The following is a 16,847-nucleotide window of genomic DNA, read 5'->3' as shown; positions in this document are numbered from 1 at the left end:
TCAGCCTAGCTCACAGCAACCTCAAATTCCTGGGCTCAAGCGATCCTTCTGCCTCAGCCTCCCGAGTAGCTGGGACTACAGGCATGCACCACCATGCCCAGCTAATTTTTTCTATATGTATTTTTAGTTGTCCAGAGAATTTCTTTCTATTTTTAGTAGAGATGGGGGTCTCGCTCTTGGTCAGGCTGGTCTCGAACTCCTGAGCTCAAATGATCCACCTGCCTCGGCCTCCCAGAGTGCTAGGATTACAGGCGTGAGCTACTACGCCCGGCCTTTGATAGGAAATTTAATATAATTTTTAGATAAGTCCAATAGATATTTTAAAATCTTTACAATATTTGGTATCTGCCATAAGAAGGAAGAATTCTCTTGTTATGAGTTGCTAACTTGATTAATCTAAGGCCCTGTCATTTTCCCTATTAAAATTACTAATTACAGTGGACATTCCTTTGTTTTTTACACAGTAAAATTATAAAACTAAAATTTCTTTAGACCAGAAAGTATCTGCTTTTCTTCTTTTCCTTTCTTTCAGGATTTAATAAGAAGGCAGTAACTGATGCACATGAAAATGGAGACCTGGGAACTTCAAGTGAAACTCCACTAGATGATAGTGCTTCAAAATTAGATGATCTGAGCAGTCTGTATCATAAAAAATCGTATTAAATTGACTGTATCTCCAGATAGGATTGTTAATCAGACTATTCTGAATTTGGGGCACTAGGGAAGATGGTGACAAAGACTATACAAGACCAAGAGGGAGGCTGTTTGTTGCCTAAATGAAAGGCGGGTACCTCAGGGCTTCGTGTGAGCAATTCTAAATACATAAAACCCCCTGTTTTCTGTGGTATACTAGAATTAGCTACTGCATGTAAAGCAATTTTGATTTTCTTGAAATTGTAAGCACCAAAGCATGTGTTTCCCAAAGGGGTATTACTAGGCTATTAAGCACCAAATGAAATACTGCTGTTTTATTTGGTTCCTTTTCCATTGTAGGACAGTGCTAACTGGAATTTTATACGAAATAGCCTTTAAATACAGAGAGTAAATGAATTCATATTATATATTTCAGAATGTTAACTGTGGTGTTTCAGGGGACAGAACTTGACTCAATGAATTGCAGAAATACAAGCTTAATTTTTTTTAAACTGAAAGAACAGTCTTAGGCTTTTTTTTTTTTTACTTTATTGTGCATCCTGATATCTAAATCAATTCTCAATGATCATTTACTGTAATGAGTTTGCCTTTCAGCTTTATTCAGTGCAGTCCAAAATAGTTTTCTTTAAGCAATCTTTTACCAATCAGTGCTGCGCTAGAAACAGTTTCTGAAAAGTTGCTGTACATTTAACTTTTTTGGTTTTTAAAAGAAATGCAGAAGAATGTAAAATATCCGTTCTCAATTATGTTGATCTGTGCATGATGTTGGGGCATTTACCCATTAATATTTAGTCTCAAATGCTTATTTTCTGGGATCCACGAAAGTTTTATACATTTTGAGTTGTTCATAAAGTTTGTCTTGTGATAGTACTAGCACTTAAAGGTAAATTTTTCTGGTAGTAAAAGCTCAAATTTATTGCTGTGTCACAAAATACACTGCATTCAAACAGCAGGTTTTTTTCCTAGTAGCCGATTCACCAATCATCTCAAAAGCTAAGGGCAAAGGTGGGCAAGATAAGGTGAAGACATTTTAATACGGTACTTGTTTGGTTGGGTTTTCATGTCAATGTATGTTTGACTAAAGCACTTTTCATATGTAAACTATGAATTTGCTGGTTCTCATACCCCAGGATTAAGCATGGAGTGCCTCCTCTCTTATTTACTGTTCTGCAGGCCATTGTACCCTGCTGGGCAAAGACAAACATTGCATTTCAAGAGGTGATAGTTTGGCTAATATCACTGTTTTAAAGGATATGCATTTAAGTAAAGTGGGAGAAAGCCTACAAGGCTTTTAGAATATTACCAGTATCTTCATTTCTAGCATACAAATGTTATATGATAAAACACGTTTTGTTTTCCCAGATGCACTATATATTTGTTCAAAGGTAAAATCTATAATATGTATATACTTTATTTTGTGATTTTGCTATTTATAAATTTAATGTTTTAACTGTTGCTCATTTATGGTTTGTTTTGGGTGGTTTTGTTCTTCTGTATATCACTGTGTTAATTTGTAATAGAAGTGCACTTCATAGTATATATTGTTACTGATATGAAAATACTTTATAGTATAACATTGCCTCTAAGCAAAAGCTAGTATTTAATTGTACAAATGAATAAGCAAGTTACATGTTATTGTTTGCTCCTGACAGGGTAAGGCCTCGTAAAGGAAAAAAATTGTTTTTTCAGTATGCATTCCCCTATGCCAAACACATACACCCCTATGCATGCCATGAGATTTGCAAACTGGATTTTAGCCATTGTATTTATTTAGTAAAAAAAAAATTCTGTAGTAGAGAATCTGAAAACTTTTTTTCTTTGACATGAAACCATGTTATTCTTCTTAAGACACAGCCTGGGATGGAATGACCATGGCATTTTTTCAGAGAATCTCCTTTATATACTATGACTGAATCCTTGGGAAATGGAAGCTATAACCCTTTGATTTTCAAGAACTACCTAATAAGTGTATAAAAGGGTTTTTTTAGAACCTTGAATTGAAATTCTTGTGAGGTTGCTGTATAATTTGAAGGATTGTCTGAGATGGTTATGATATAAATTCGTTTCAAGGGCTGATAAACAGAATGAAAATTTTTCCGAGTAGTTTAAAATTCCACAGGTCACCTTCCTTTTCATTCCTGCTTCACCATGGTTTGCAAGCCTGCATGAGAACACTATTGCTCAGATGCTACTGTGAGCTTCCTGTTAGGTGTTAGAAAGTACCTAGTTAAAAGTTCACTTTAGAAAATACGGTCTTTGGGGATGAACTAAAAATTATAGACTTTTCCAAAGGACTGAGTAAGAACCAGTTTTAATATTTTCACATTTATAGGAAAGAAACTAATAGGTAACATTGAAGCTACTATGACAAAGCCAAACAGATAAGGAAGGAACTGTTGCAGAGCCATTCCAATGAAAAAGGGAAAGAAAAAGAAAAATACACACATGCATACAGAAACAGAATAGTTGAGAAAAACTTTTCAATAGAACATGGGTGGGTGTGTGTGTGTGTATGTGTGTGTACATTTACAATTAACCTCTAAAATTCTCTTCTATAGTATCTCTATTACGAAGATGATGGAAAAGAAAATTTGGGTTATGGGACTATTATTAAAATAGATTTAAGAAAGATGAAAATTTTGTGAGTCTTGGAAATTATAACTGAGCAGTCATCAAAAGTTAACACATTTTGTCCATGGTGCTGTTTTTTTCCCCCACCACAGTGGACTTATTTTGTTTTCATGTTAAAAAACAAAAAGACAAACTGGTTCACATGTAAGCTGCACATTGTTTGACATCCTTATTATGTAATCTGCTATTCCACTTGTTCAGTCTTCTACTTATGGTTGGCCTCAGATCTACAGCATTCATGACAAATGTACTATATCTAGTTGAGTTTAATATTTTTTTATTAGCCTGTAAATAAAGATGGCATCTTCTACATTAAAATGATAATAATCTCATTTTTTAAAAATAAACATTTTGTGTTTCTCTTACATTAAATATTTTGGTTTATTATTATTCCTAGTAGCTTCTATTATTTGTACCAACATGTCATAAAGTCCATGCAAAGGATTTGGCTTAGTTTTTTGTTACATTGACAGCTGATATTATCTATGAGGATAACTTGATAAACATTAGAAAACCGGTCATATTAGAGATGATATTTAAGACGAACGGCTTCCATTTTAACATTTAAATATATACAAATATTTAAATATATTTTTACATATAAACAAAATTATATGTAAAATATTTTTAGAACACACTTATAAATTAGTATGTCATATTTCAGAAAATGACTTGAGTTATGAACATTTGGAAATACTTTTTGTCATTGACTTTGATTTAGTGCTAATACATATATGCTTTCTGTGTGTTAGTTTAAGCTCCCAATTCACCAAGTCATTTGAAAAATCTTTTCCCCAGAATTCATCCCCATAGGATATTGTTCAATTTCTAAAATTTTAAAGATGACTTGCATTTTCATTATTTTTTATTTATTTAGTTTTTAATATTTTTTTGTAGAGATGAGGTCTTGCTATGTTGCTCAGGCTGGTCTCAAACTCCTGGCCTCAAGCGATCCTCCCACCTTGGCCTCCCAAAGTGCTAGGTTACAGGCGTGAGCCACCATGCCCAACTGTATTTTCATTGTTAATCAGTGTTCTACTTTAGGTAGTTTTATAAGTGTAACCTTTTTTTAAAAAGTTAAAAGTATTGCAAATTACCGTGTGCTGTTGGTGCTAAATATTTGTTTAATAATAAATCTTTTTCAGGTACATTTTGAGAGCCATAACCACTGTGGTGGCAACCATGAGAATGCATCTCTCAGTTGTCCTGCAGGAGGGAGCATGGCTTACTGAGGGTCCAGCTGTTGTGCTCTGGAATCCATCCCTGCATACATACTGAGGCTGAGCTTCTCCATGCTGCTGTTAGCCAATGACTGATGAGGACAGAGACCCCTCAACTTTAGCTGGAGGACCCCCTGATGGTCTTGCCAAACTCCCTTAGTAGTACAGTATAGTCTAAGTTGCTTTCACCCAACCTTCCTTCCTCCTTTCATACCTGCATTGTGGTCTGTTTCCTCCCAGCCTCCCACCAACTCCAGCTCCCTACCTATTTTTCCTCACCAGCATTGTCCGTAATAAATCTTTTTGCACAATGAATCCCTTTTTGGTGTTGGCATCTACTTCTAGGAGGACCCAGACTAACACAAGTGGACCAGGAGTGAGATCTGAGGACACAGGTAAGATGGGGGTTAGGAACTGGCTCATCTCCCACCCAAAGGGTAAAGAAAACGACATCCTTGTTGGTAAGCAGAGTTCACATAGTTCTCAGAACGGTCATGGCTCAGTTGCTAAATTATTTCACATATGGTATGCAGAAAAGTTAACATAGCAGGCCTGAACCTGTTGTCCTTAGGCCTGCTTGCAAGGTTAGCCCTTGGCTAGTGTCCAGCAACTTGGATCTCAGGAGTATTCCCACCATTCCCTAACTGATAAGGGTAGTTTACTGTGCCAAAGGTTGGTACAAACAGTAGAATTTATGTTCAACACCTGCTTTCCTCTGGGAATCTGGAATTTTGGTACATGCTAGACAGAGGGTACCTATGTGATTGACCCCCCCCTAAAATCTGGACTCCTAGGCTCAATCAAGCAAGCTTCCCTGATGAACAACACTTTATTTTATTTTATTTTATTTTATATTTTATTTTATTTTATTTTATTTTTGAGACAGAGTCTCGCTCTGTTGCCTGGGCTAGAGTGCTGTGGCATCAAGCTCATAGCAACCTCAAACTCCTGGGCTTAAGCAATCCTTCTGCCTCAGCCTCCTGACTAGCTGGGCTTACAAGCATGTGCCACCATGCCCAGCTAATTTATATATATATATATATTTTTTTTAGTTGGCCAGATAATTTCTTTCTATTTTTAGTAGAGACGGGGTCTCACTCTTGCTCAGGCTGGTCTCAAACTCCGGACCTCGAGCAATCCTCCCGCCTCGCCACGAGTGCTAGGATTACAGGCGTGAGCCATCGTGCCCAGCCAACAACACTTTATATATTGTCATACATCATTGCTGGAGGAGTTAAGCTCATCCTGTGTGACTCCATTGGGAAAAGACTCTTGGAGCTTATGGCTGGTTTCCTCTGGACTTTGCCCATGTGCCTTTTCCCTCTGCTGATTTTGCTTTGTATTCTTCTGTGTGAATCCTTCTAGCCAATCACTCAACTTGGTGGTTTTGAAGACCCCAGACACAGGTGATGACTTGGGAAAATGTCCCCATGGAGGAGAATTCTCCAGGAGGTTCAGTGATGGAGGTATTTGAAAAATATGGGGAGAGTAATGTCTGTAAGAGCATTGGCTGGTTATTGCTAGGTTGTACCGATGTCCTACAGAAGGGGTGGGGGGAGCTTTCAAGTAAGCTTTACCTCCTGTAATGAGAGGATTGAAACAGCTAAGCTTCAGGCTGAACACCTAATGGTTACAGTTGTGGAGTTTCAGAGACTTGAATGTTCAGCCAAGCTGTATGTATCCTGTAAAAGCAGGGCCCTGGTGGGGAAAACCTAAAACCTTGAAGCATGCTGTGGGGACATCTGGATGGATGCCCCTGAGGATGTTGATCTGCAGTCTCTACAGAAGTAGCCCACCCTTCTCTAATATGACCTGGTACCTTATCTACGCTTGAAGACACTGGAGAGGCCACTGCTAACTACCTCCCCAAAGTAGTAATTGCCCCCACCTACTCTGCTGCCAGGCGTACAACTAGGGTTAAATCTTAGCAAAGCCTGGCCAGGGATGTACTAGGTCTGATAAGGAAGAAAAGAAACTATGCTCCCCAAATATAAGAATTAGCTAGCACATCGTGGCAAGAGCCAAGGAAGTACTCCTAGGATTGGATTTTTGAGAGTGCTTGATCAAGGACTAAACTCATTAAAAGAAAGAATTTAAACTGGAAAAACATCCAGCAATATATTTATTGTCTACATACCTAAAACATAAGGACACAGAACATTTGAAAGTAAAAGAAGAAAGAAGATACACTGGGTATATTTTCTTTAAAGGAAAGCTGATAGAGTTACATTAACACAAGATAAAATAGATTTTAAGACAAAATATTATTAAGGATAGAGAAGATTACTTAAATTCTTAAAGAATCAATTTACTACAAAGTTCAAATAATTCTAATCTTGTATTATATACACCAGTTTAAAATAGCCTCAAAATATATGAAGCAAAAATTGATAGGACCACAAAAAAGTTATAAAAATCTATCACCATCATGGGAGATTGCAATAAAACTTTCAAAGAAATCAGGAAAGAAGGAAGATTTGAACAGTAAAAGCTTGTTTTAAAGTTTCAGAAAGGCCGGGCCTGGTGGCTCAGGTCTGTAATCCTAGCATTCTGGGAGGCCGAGGTGGGCAGATTGTTTGAGCTCAGGAGTTTGAGACCAGCCTGAGCAAGAGGGAGACCCTGTCTCTACTAAAAATAGAAAGAAATTATATGGACAGCTAAAAATATATAGAAAAAATTAGCCAGGCATGGTGGCGCATGCCTGTAGTCCCAGCTACTCGGGAGGCTGAGGCAGTAGGATCGCTTAAGCCCAGGAGTTTGAGGTTGCTGTGAGCTAGGCTGACGCCACTGCACTCTCGCCTGGGCAACAGAGTGAGACTCTGTCTCAAAAAAATAAAATAAAAAAATAAAGTTTAAGAGGGCATTTGGTTGTGAAAGACATACCTATGGCTTCTAAGTAGGAAGATAGATAACGGACTATAACGCGGAAAATCAGATAAAATGTAGGACACTAAAAACTAGGGTTCTATGCTTTGAAAAGATAGAATTTGCAATTTGGTAGAGTGCCAGCAGGGGGCAGCAGATTCCAAATGTAATATTAATTTCACTTTAGCGTATTAGAGCTGTGAGGCTTTTTGAAAATCATATAAAATACTCTTATGAGGATAAATAAATTGAAGACTGTAAAAGTTACATCATTTGTCCAGGGTCACACAGCTAGTGTTAGAGCCAGGGCTCATCCGTCTCCTAATTCTACTTTAATAGGCCATAAAGAAGGAAAAGGGAAATAAAGATGGAATTGGCAGCTTTCAGTCTTCCTCCCTCAATAATTATTTTTATTTTTCTTAAATTATGCAAGGTTTGATACAGTTTTAATTTTTAAAAGTGATAGAGCTGGATGTGAATTTCATGAGAAATAGTATTCGTTTTGTTGTAGTTGAGTGATTGTAGAATACAAGAACTCCCCAAGTTACATAGTAGATTCCTAGATACTTGAGACTAGCATTCCCCTCCTTTCCCCAGGAAATACTTATGAAATAAATTAATTCTTGCTGTGTGCATACTGTCCCCTTATTCTTTAGGAAGCAAGGCTTCAACAAGGATATTTGTGACATTTGAAAAGGTGTCATCCTCACTACAGCTGAGAGCATTTTTAGCTTTGCCCGGGGCTGTAACAAATGGGTTGCTGGCTTCTGAGAGCAGAGAAATAGAACTAACTAAAAAAAAAAAAAAAATACAGGGCACAAATAATTTGTTTTTAGCAAAAATACATCCCAAATATTGCATGGAGCATACTTACACTAAAAAAAATTATTTTTTGTTTGTCTGAAATTCAAGTTTGACTGAGTGTCCTGTATTTTATCTGGCAACTCTACCTGACAGAGAAAACACAGATATACCTGACAGATGCAAATACAAAACCACTAAGAAAGGACACTATCATAAAGATTTTCACAAGGAGGAAAAAGCCCTGCTAAGGAAGGGCGCTCATCAAAAAATTTCAGACACACAAAGACGCAAACCATCATGAACAGGAGTCAATAGAAACAACCAACAGAATAGAGCCTCAAGAACTTCTGACCATTTCTTTAACAAATGCATATTGAATACTGTTTTAGGTGCTAGGGATATGCAGGGAATAAAACAAAAAAATTCTTCCCTTTAGAGCAAATGGTCTACTGGGAGAGGCTAAGGAAGAAACAAATTAAAATGTGTGCTGTATTGGACAATGATAAATGTTAAGGAGAAAAATTAAGTAGGAAAGGAGAAAGAAGATGTGTTAGGGGCAAAGGTTGCAGTTTTCAAACAGGGAGAGGAGGGGAGACGTCATGGAGGTTCCATTTGAATACAGACTTGAGGCAAAAGAGCAAGCCATGCACATATCTAGGGGAAGGGTTTTCCAGGAAGAGAGAGCAGAAATCACAAAGGTTTCAAGATGGGTATGTCCCTGACATGCTCAAGTAACAGCTAGGAGGCTGAAGTGGGCAATGGTAAGGGATGAGGAGGTCTGATGGGAGGTGTAAATAATCACAGACTTGTTCAATCCAATACAGTAGCCACCAACTACATGAGACTATTTACATTTACATAAAATTAAATAAAATTAAAAATTTATTCCTCAGCCACGCCAGCTGCATTTCAAGTATTCAGTAACCACATGTAGCCAGTGGCTACCCTACTGGGCAGCTTAGAAGATATTTCTGCTGTTGCAAAAGTTTTATTGCAGTGTTGACAGAGCCTAATAAATCATTGTACAGACTTTGGCTTTTCCTCTAAATGAAATGAAGATAACAACAATAAGAAAGACAATATAACATTAGTATATTTCAAATAAGAAGGAATCAAAGCCCAAGAAAATGCTAAGACTGTGGAAAAGAGCAGATTCAAAAAAGAATCAATAGAACTAGAAACTTAAAAAAAAAGAAATTAAAGCCTCAGTGGCTAAATTAAATAGCAGATTAGATAGCAGAAGAGGGAATCAGTGAACTGGACTATAATACTGAATCTTATACAGTGCTTTGTGGGGGCCAAACACTGCTTTAAAAGCTTCATTCAATCTTCACAACAGTTATAGACAGGTGAATAGTATTGTTTTTCCCACAGGCAAGGAAACAGGCACCGAGAGGTTACAGCTTCTCATCCAGGCGATCTGAAGTCTGTGCACTCAACCACTATGCCATATTGTCTTTCAGGAATTTACCCAGCATGCAGCACAGAAAGATAAAGAGATGAAAAATACCAGGGATTAAGAGACATGGGGGATAGAATGAGAAGCTCTAATGAACATCCGATAGGAATTCCAGGACAGAATAAAGAAAACAACAATAAAAAAAGATGGCTGAGAATTTTCATAGTTGATAAAGATAAATCCTAAGATTCAAGAAGCACAAGTCTCAAGCAATAAGAATACAAATGAGTTCATAGCCAAACACACAGTAGTAAAATCATGTAATATCAAAGACAGAACAAAAATCTTTAAAACCTCTGGGGGAATTGATTCCTGGAACAGGGAGAGGCTAGGAGCAAGATCAGAAGTGGGAGACAAGAGATCCGTAGTGGGCTGTGAACACAGCAGTGTGGATGTGCAATGTGGCACTGGGTGACGGCACGGGCTGTGTTTCGGGCAGGAAATACTAGCAGGTTTGGATGAGTGACAGTATTCAATCTTAGCTTTCCATTAGCAGGATTCAATTGCTCCCAGGTCCTGGGGAGAGGCTAGGCACGCTCTTTCTCAACTCAGGTAAGTACAGGGTGAACACAGCTCTCAGAACCTTAATGAATGCAAGATGAGTATTTTAGGAATAGTGAAGCCACCGTGGTGGCCACACTTGGCCTGCTGTGATTGGTCAAGGTGGGGAAAAGGCCTGGTAGCTATTCATGGTATTTATAGTTGTGCCTGGGTGACTTCATTTTCTGCTAAGAATCCAAAGCAGTGTAAAATAAACACACAACAATGTGTCACATCCTTTCTAGGTATTTTCTAGACTGATTATAAATGCTAATGAAAGTTTAAATAACAATAAAAAAAAACAGAACAAAGTTTCAGCAGCCTGTGGTCAGCATTGTCTTGTCAGAGCAGATGTGTTTCAGCCACAATTGTAAGAAATGACTGAATACAATCTTTGTCTCCCTGTAAGATTTGATAATGTAGAATTAGAATTGTCTCATTCACACCTTATCATACATGCTCATGTTGCAAAACACCAAAAGAGAAAGATATTTTTCTGCTTGTATCCGCTAGTCTTTCCACTCACCCACCCTGTTCTACCCCGTGAGTCTACCCTGAGGAAGTGCTGATCCAAAACAACGTCCTGTTCTCCCTCTTCTGTCATTTGATCACCAATATGGGGAAGAAATGTGATAGATGAAGACAGCTCTATTATAAAGAAGGGCTGTAGATCCAAGTCTGTTTTTACAGACTAATATTTTAATGTTAAAATGCTATACACAGCCCACCGAGGGCCTGCATTAGAAAACAGGCCTATTGTAGAGTAACACTTTGATAAATGTCTCGATTAATTATCAATGCACTTTGGAAGAAGAAGGCATGATAAAACCATTCCAAACATGAGCAAACTGAGGCTCAGCATTAATTAACTAGCCAAAGATTTCTCAATTATTCTGTGGCAGATCCAGGTCTGGAAGCAAGACCAACCTGACTCCCAGCCCACGCTCTTTCTTTCCTCCACACCACCTGCCCTTTTATTGAGGCTGATCCTCCAGTGCCTTCAATAGCCTAGTGAGCAGGACACCAATGAGAGTCAGGGGCACTTTGATTTGGCATAGTTTATTACAATTAGTATGCACATAAAACCATGTAAACTCCACAAAGTAAATGGTTTATCCCCCACACTAACCAACAATCAAGGAGATAGTCTGCCATGACCTTCCAGCACCCTCGTTATTTTAACATATACACATTTCACAGAAAGTGAAAACCACACAAATAGAATTATAATACATTTTTTAGGGAAAGGATTTTTTGGTCCATATTTTCTATTAAAAACAAACACACACGTTCCTCTTTGGCAAAAGAGGTTAAATCCCCCACAATGAACTCACAAAGCAAACTCTGATAAAAAGCGCTGAACATGAGGTACAGCTGAGGTCGGGGTTAGTCTAGGATTATAGATATATACTGGAGGAGAAAATTATTTCTTACAAAATCAGCTCAGTTCCCAACCATCTCAGCAGAAGGGCTCTTTTTAGACTTGGTCTTAGTCACTTTTGTAACAACACATTTCAAATAACTTTTTTGTTTTTCAGAGGATAACTGGGAGTCACTAAAATGTGCTATTTCTGAAGAAAGTCATGAAAAGTGTGGTCATCTGACCTCGGCTAAATCTTTAATCTGAGGTACAAAAACATCTGACACAGCAATTCAGACTGTAATTGCTGGGCCACCTTCATTTCAATTTGTTGAGAGTGCAGTTTTGGTTGCCTGGAAGTCTCAGCATTCAGCTTTGCAGACTGTTTGAAAAGGTGGATTTGCATATGAAGGCTGCATAGTATCTTCCAGGCCAGAGGGGAGGAGGAAGAGCCCCTTCCCTCAAGCCTAGCACAGTAGGGTCCCCTGCAGGTTACAGCCGCTGCGCCGCCCCGACCAACCACTTCACGACCCCCTCTGAAGTGGAGTCTAAGGAAACAGGCAGCTGCTGGGGTGTTGTTTCTTTGTTTTTAAATCTACAAATCATAATTACTAAACAAACAACCACCCTGGTGTGCTTTTCAGGCTTCAAGTAATTCATTTCTTCCAGGAGAAGAATGTTAAAAATGCTTTTAGGTCTAGTTATCAAAGGAAAGGAAATGAGCCACAGTAACAAGATTAAGTTTAAACAGACCTGCTGCTAACACAGTACCAGATAACATAAACATACTGAAAAAAATGAACATACTATTATGTTTTTGCAACAGCTGCATTTTCCCACTTAACCTATGCGCAGAACTAAAATCTGATAAAGCAAACTTAAGTTACTTTAAATCTTGTTAAATATGATTCTGTACAGATTGCACATCTTACAACAAAGCAGCTTAATATCACAGTCAGAGAAATGAAAACGCCATCTGAAAATTTTCATTTTTCTAGCCCAACAAACACCAACAGACTCCCACCCTAAGGGTCAGAACAAAACTAGCTGCACAGTTTTGTAAACAGTGTGAGCGGGGGTCTCCGGGATCCTGCTGAATCTCTCTTCGGTCCGCAACAGCAGTCTCCCTGCTTCCAGTGCCTTGCAACAGCCCGACGCTCAGTGCCACAGCAGGTTTCTCTCACGCTGCGTTCACAGCAGAGCAGTCATGGCCGTTGGGCTGAGGGGTCTGAGGCAATCTCTGGGGCTTGAATAACCACCATTCACCCCAGGGTTCACTGGTGGCTTCCGAGGGTCGGAGTCCCCGCTGTCCGCAGCGAAGCAGCTGCCGGCTTTGGGTTTGTCGTAGCCGGGGTCGGCAGGCCAGGCGCTCTGCGGCATCCGGTAGTCTCCGGGCCAGAAGCCGCCGGAGGACGGCGAGTGCTGGCGGCCGGGCCCGGGCCCGGGGGCGCGGCAGCCGCCCCGCGCGGAGAAGGTGCGGGCGCGCGGCGGGCGGCGCCCCACGATGGGCGTGGCGTACTCGGGCTCCGCGGGGGCCACGGGCAGCGCGTACTCGTGGCGGCCGGCCCGGAGCGGGCAGTCGTAGTGGCCGCCGGCCTCGCCGCTCGCGCCGGTCCCGGCGTCGGTGTCCATGGGCCGGAAGGTGGAGCCCTTCCTCGTGACCGTGCCGGTGCCGATCATGAGGGGCTGCTGGTAGTCTGCAAGCAAAGCGCGAGTAGAAGGCCACACGGATACAGACAGACAAGCGGCGCGTTTGCAGAGGGGATGCTCTGCTTTACGTAGAGGAGGGCGCCCCTCCCCCGGGTGCCCCTCGGCGTCCCAGGCACTGCGGGAAGGACGAGACGTGCAAGTCACAGAGGCCACACGCGGCCCTATTTAACCACACTGCCCGCTTTAGGAAGCCTCAAAGGATCGCCTGAACCCAGAGAAGGGAGACATTACGTTTAACCCTGGGGCATACGCAGAAAATACTTCATGGAGGAAGTGGCTCTTAAACTGGCTCTTGAGAGGCTAAATTATGAAGCTGCCAGTAGGTAACAGGTAACACCGGGAGGGAAAGGGGGAAAGAACCATGAAAACAGTTTGATATGGCTGGAGTATGAGGAACCTGGAGTAGTTTGTTTCACAGGATATAGACATCAAAAAGGTAGATCGGGGCCCAGTGATGATGGTGAGGACAATGAAAGAGCTCACATTTATAGAGCCCTTACCCTGCGCCAGGCACTATTCTAGTATAGCAAGATATTAGTTAACTTAATCTTTAAAAAAAAATCCCATGAGGTGGGAACTATTACTCCATTTTACAAATGGGAAACCAAAGCACAGAGAGACTAAGTAACTCTCCCCAGGTCACACAGTGGAGGCAGTGGAGCCAGGATTGCAGCATATGCTGTTAACCGGGCGCCAGGCCAGACCATGGAAAAGTGCTGGTTGTCTTGCTAGGAAGGTTAGCTTAATTCTGTAGAAAACTGCAGAATGAAGAAGGAAAGATCAAAAAGGGAGAAGTAGCTGGGCTTGGTGGCTCGTGCCTGTTATGCTAGCACTTTGGGAGACCGAGGCAGGAGGATTGCTTGAAGCCCAGGAGTTCAAGCCCAGCAATAGCGAGACTGTATCTCTACAAAAATTTTTTTAAAAAGTAGCCAGGCATGGTGGTGCACGCCGGTAGTCCCAGCTACTCGGAAGGGAAGGCAGGAGGATCATTTGAGCCCAGGAGTTGGAGATTGCGGTCAGCTATGATGACACGACTGCCCTCTAGCACCAGAAACAGAGCGAGACCCTGGCTCAAAACCAAAACAAAAAAAACACCAAGAAGTAAAAAGCAAAGAGAAATGCACATAGAGGTCACCAACTAGGAGAGTGAAAAGGCCCCACTTTGGGGATAGGAATCAGTGGAATTTGTTACCTATAACATGTGGGGTGTGAGGAAAGAAGGGAGCCAAGGACCCCTCCCAGAGGGCAAGCCTGGAAGAGACTGGGATACAGTTGGAAGGCCACCTGGAAAGGACAGAGCAGAACTCTTGTGGTGAGAGTTAGGAACAATGGATTTGATTTTGGACACTGAGGAACTGGGGACACTTGTAGGTAGAGGCAACCAGCAGGCTGCTAGAAATTACTGACCGCGGACTGGGAGGGAAGTCCAGGCCTGGGAAGTGGTGCAGACACACATGGTGCTGCCAGAAGCTCCGCAGTGGGTGAGGCTGCCTAGGGGAGGGACTGCAGGTGAGTGGGGCCAAGACAGGACCTGGGGTGTCACACATTTAAGGAGTTTGAGAAGGACCCTCCAGGGAGGAAGGAGGAGAGGCTATATCCGGAGCCGAAGGTGGATGAAACGAAAGGAAGAGGAGAACAGAAAAGAGGTCCTCCCTTCACTTCACTCCCAAGGAACAAGAAGACGGATTTTGGTTGCAGAGATGTTCTCCTTGTCCATGAAGTGGCTAAGCAAACTTTATGCTGGCACCCCTTAGTCCCTGATATACACGTATCACCTGGGGAACTTCTGGTCCAGGAGACCTCGGGCATGGCCTGGGAGCCTGCATTTCTAACAAGCTCCTGGGCGATGGGACACCCCTGGTCCTCAGACTGCATGGAAGCAGGGAGGACCCAGCGCGATGCTACACAGAGCCTGGGCCTGGACACCTACTTATCTAGAACTGTCTGTGATAGCTCCACAAAGAGATAAGTACAGAAGATTGACACTCAGTGTTTAGAAACTTGCAGCAACTTGAGAGAGTAATTTTATGTCCACTGAATCTAATAATAAAGAAATTAGAGCTCTGTATTCTGTATGTCTTTTTAAAAATGTCATTACTAGTAATTTATATTGTATTTTACAAAAGTATTTGTCCATGATGAATTAGAAATTTTTTAAAAAGACGCAAAAAGCAGAAAGAAAGCAGATCTTTCCCCACAGTCAGTTTGAGAAGCTCGACTCTGCATGATGGATGGCTTGTCAGGGACACTGAGGCCATCCTAATCCTAGAAGAGTTCCTTCATTTCCTATCTCCTCTTCTCCAAGGACAGGAGCTGTATTGAATTCATATTTCTGGTCCCTCTCTCCCAGTGCCTTAATCAAAAAACATTGGTAACAAAAATAGATGAAGGGTTTCCAGATACTAGTAGTACTTTAGGGCCATCACTATGGATGTCATCAAATCCCCTGCAGGTGTAAGAGACTCAGCTGAATGGGGCTTTTGAGTAATATCTCAGTGTCAGTTTGTAACTCTGTGCAACATGCAGAAAAAACTGAACACATTTCTGATTTATGGGACACTAAACAAAAGGATTTTGTTATTTCCCTCCTGTCTCCCCCGACCCATGAGCAGCACGTCCTACCTGCTAGCACAGTCCCACAGGTGTGACACTTACCAACCATATCACTTGTGATGAGATCTAACTTTTGTGCCATCTCCTTCTCATTATCATAGCTGATGGTAAACTCAGCTGACTGATGTCTGGCAAAGGGATATTTAATCTGCTTCCAGCAGTCTGGAATAAAGTTAACATAAAACAAACTAATATAGGCCGGGCGTGGTGGCTCACGCCTGTAATCCTAGCACTCTGGAAGGCCGAGGCGGGTGGATCGCTCGAGGTCAGGAGTTCGAGACCAGCCTGAGCAAGAGTGAGACCCCGTCTCTACTAAAAATAGAAAGAAATTATCTGGCCAACTAAAATATATATAGAAAAAATTAGCCGGGCATGGTGGCGCATGCCTGTAGTCCCAGCTACTCGGGAGGCTGAGGCAGTAGGATCGCTTAAGCCCAGGAGTTTGAGGTTGCTGTGAGCTAGGCTGACACCACGGCACTCACTCTAGCCAGGGCAACAAAGTGACACTCTGTCTCAAAAAAAAAAAAACTAAACTAATATATCAGAAATGTAACACAAGTCCTCCATGACATGTTCCTCGATGAGTCAGAGGTCAGGCTGTCTCTTGGCAGCTGACAGTGATAAATGTGCAGCCACAGCTCTTCAGGTGTGTGCGTTGAGAACGGTATGCTGAGGTCATCAACGACAGCAGCAAACACTATTCCAACTATGCTCTCCACTGTGCCTTCAAAGGGTTTTGTGTCCCCATCAGAGGCCAGATTCTCCCTGGGTGAGACCATCTGGGCATGGTTTCCCAAGATCTGCATCTACACAGCATCCATGACACAGAGGAGACAACAGAGTCCCAAGTGGTCTCTGAGACTTGCCAGAAGCCATGCCCCTCCACCCCCTCTCTGCATCCTGTGGCCTAAGGATTCTCTGAAAGCTACACAGGAGCCTGCCTGTTCCTTTCCTCACTTTCTGAGAGTGGAAAATACAGCGGAGGCCCACA

General features: G+C 41.5%; 2 protein-coding genes across 4 annotated transcripts in view; one reads left to right on the top strand and one right to left on the bottom strand.

The window, feature by feature from the left end:
- The window catches only part of GOPC (golgi associated PDZ and coiled-coil motif containing), a 48,956-nt gene extending 44,140 nt beyond the window's left edge, over positions 1 to 4,816 (top strand). For 2 of the 3 annotated variants that reach the window (XM_045544247.1, XM_045544248.1), the window contains one exon: positions 533 to 3,657. In XM_045544247.1, the coding sequence (XP_045400203.1) occupies positions 533 to 663 (131 nt within the window). In that variant the 3' untranslated portion in view covers positions 664 to 3,657. Of the gene's footprint in view, positions 1 to 532; positions 3,658 to 4,430 lie in introns of those variants that run through there. The other variant, XM_045544249.1, reaches the window with a different exon arrangement.
- A 6,397-nt stretch (positions 4,817 to 11,213) lies between these two features.
- The window catches only part of DCBLD1 (discoidin, CUB and LCCL domain containing 1), a 38,735-nt gene continuing 33,101 nt past the window's right edge, over positions 11,214 to 16,847 (bottom strand). The window contains exons 8-9 of the mRNA XM_045542242.1: positions 15,899 to 16,018; positions 11,214 to 13,230 (exon numbers count right to left, since the gene is read on the bottom strand). Of these exons, the coding sequence (XP_045398198.1) occupies positions 12,725 to 13,230; positions 15,899 to 16,018 (626 nt within the window). The 3' untranslated portion in view covers positions 11,214 to 12,724. The remainder of the gene's footprint in view (positions 13,231 to 15,898; positions 16,019 to 16,847) is intronic.

This window comes from Lemur catta, chromosome 2 (genome assembly GCF_020740605.2).
Source record: "Lemur catta isolate mLemCat1 chromosome 2, mLemCat1.pri, whole genome shotgun sequence".
Classification (NCBI taxonomy): Eukaryota; Metazoa; Chordata; class Mammalia; order Primates; family Lemuridae; genus Lemur; species Lemur catta.
The sequence above is the reverse complement of the archived record's forward strand: the minus strand, read 5'-3'. Positions and strand labels throughout refer to the sequence as shown.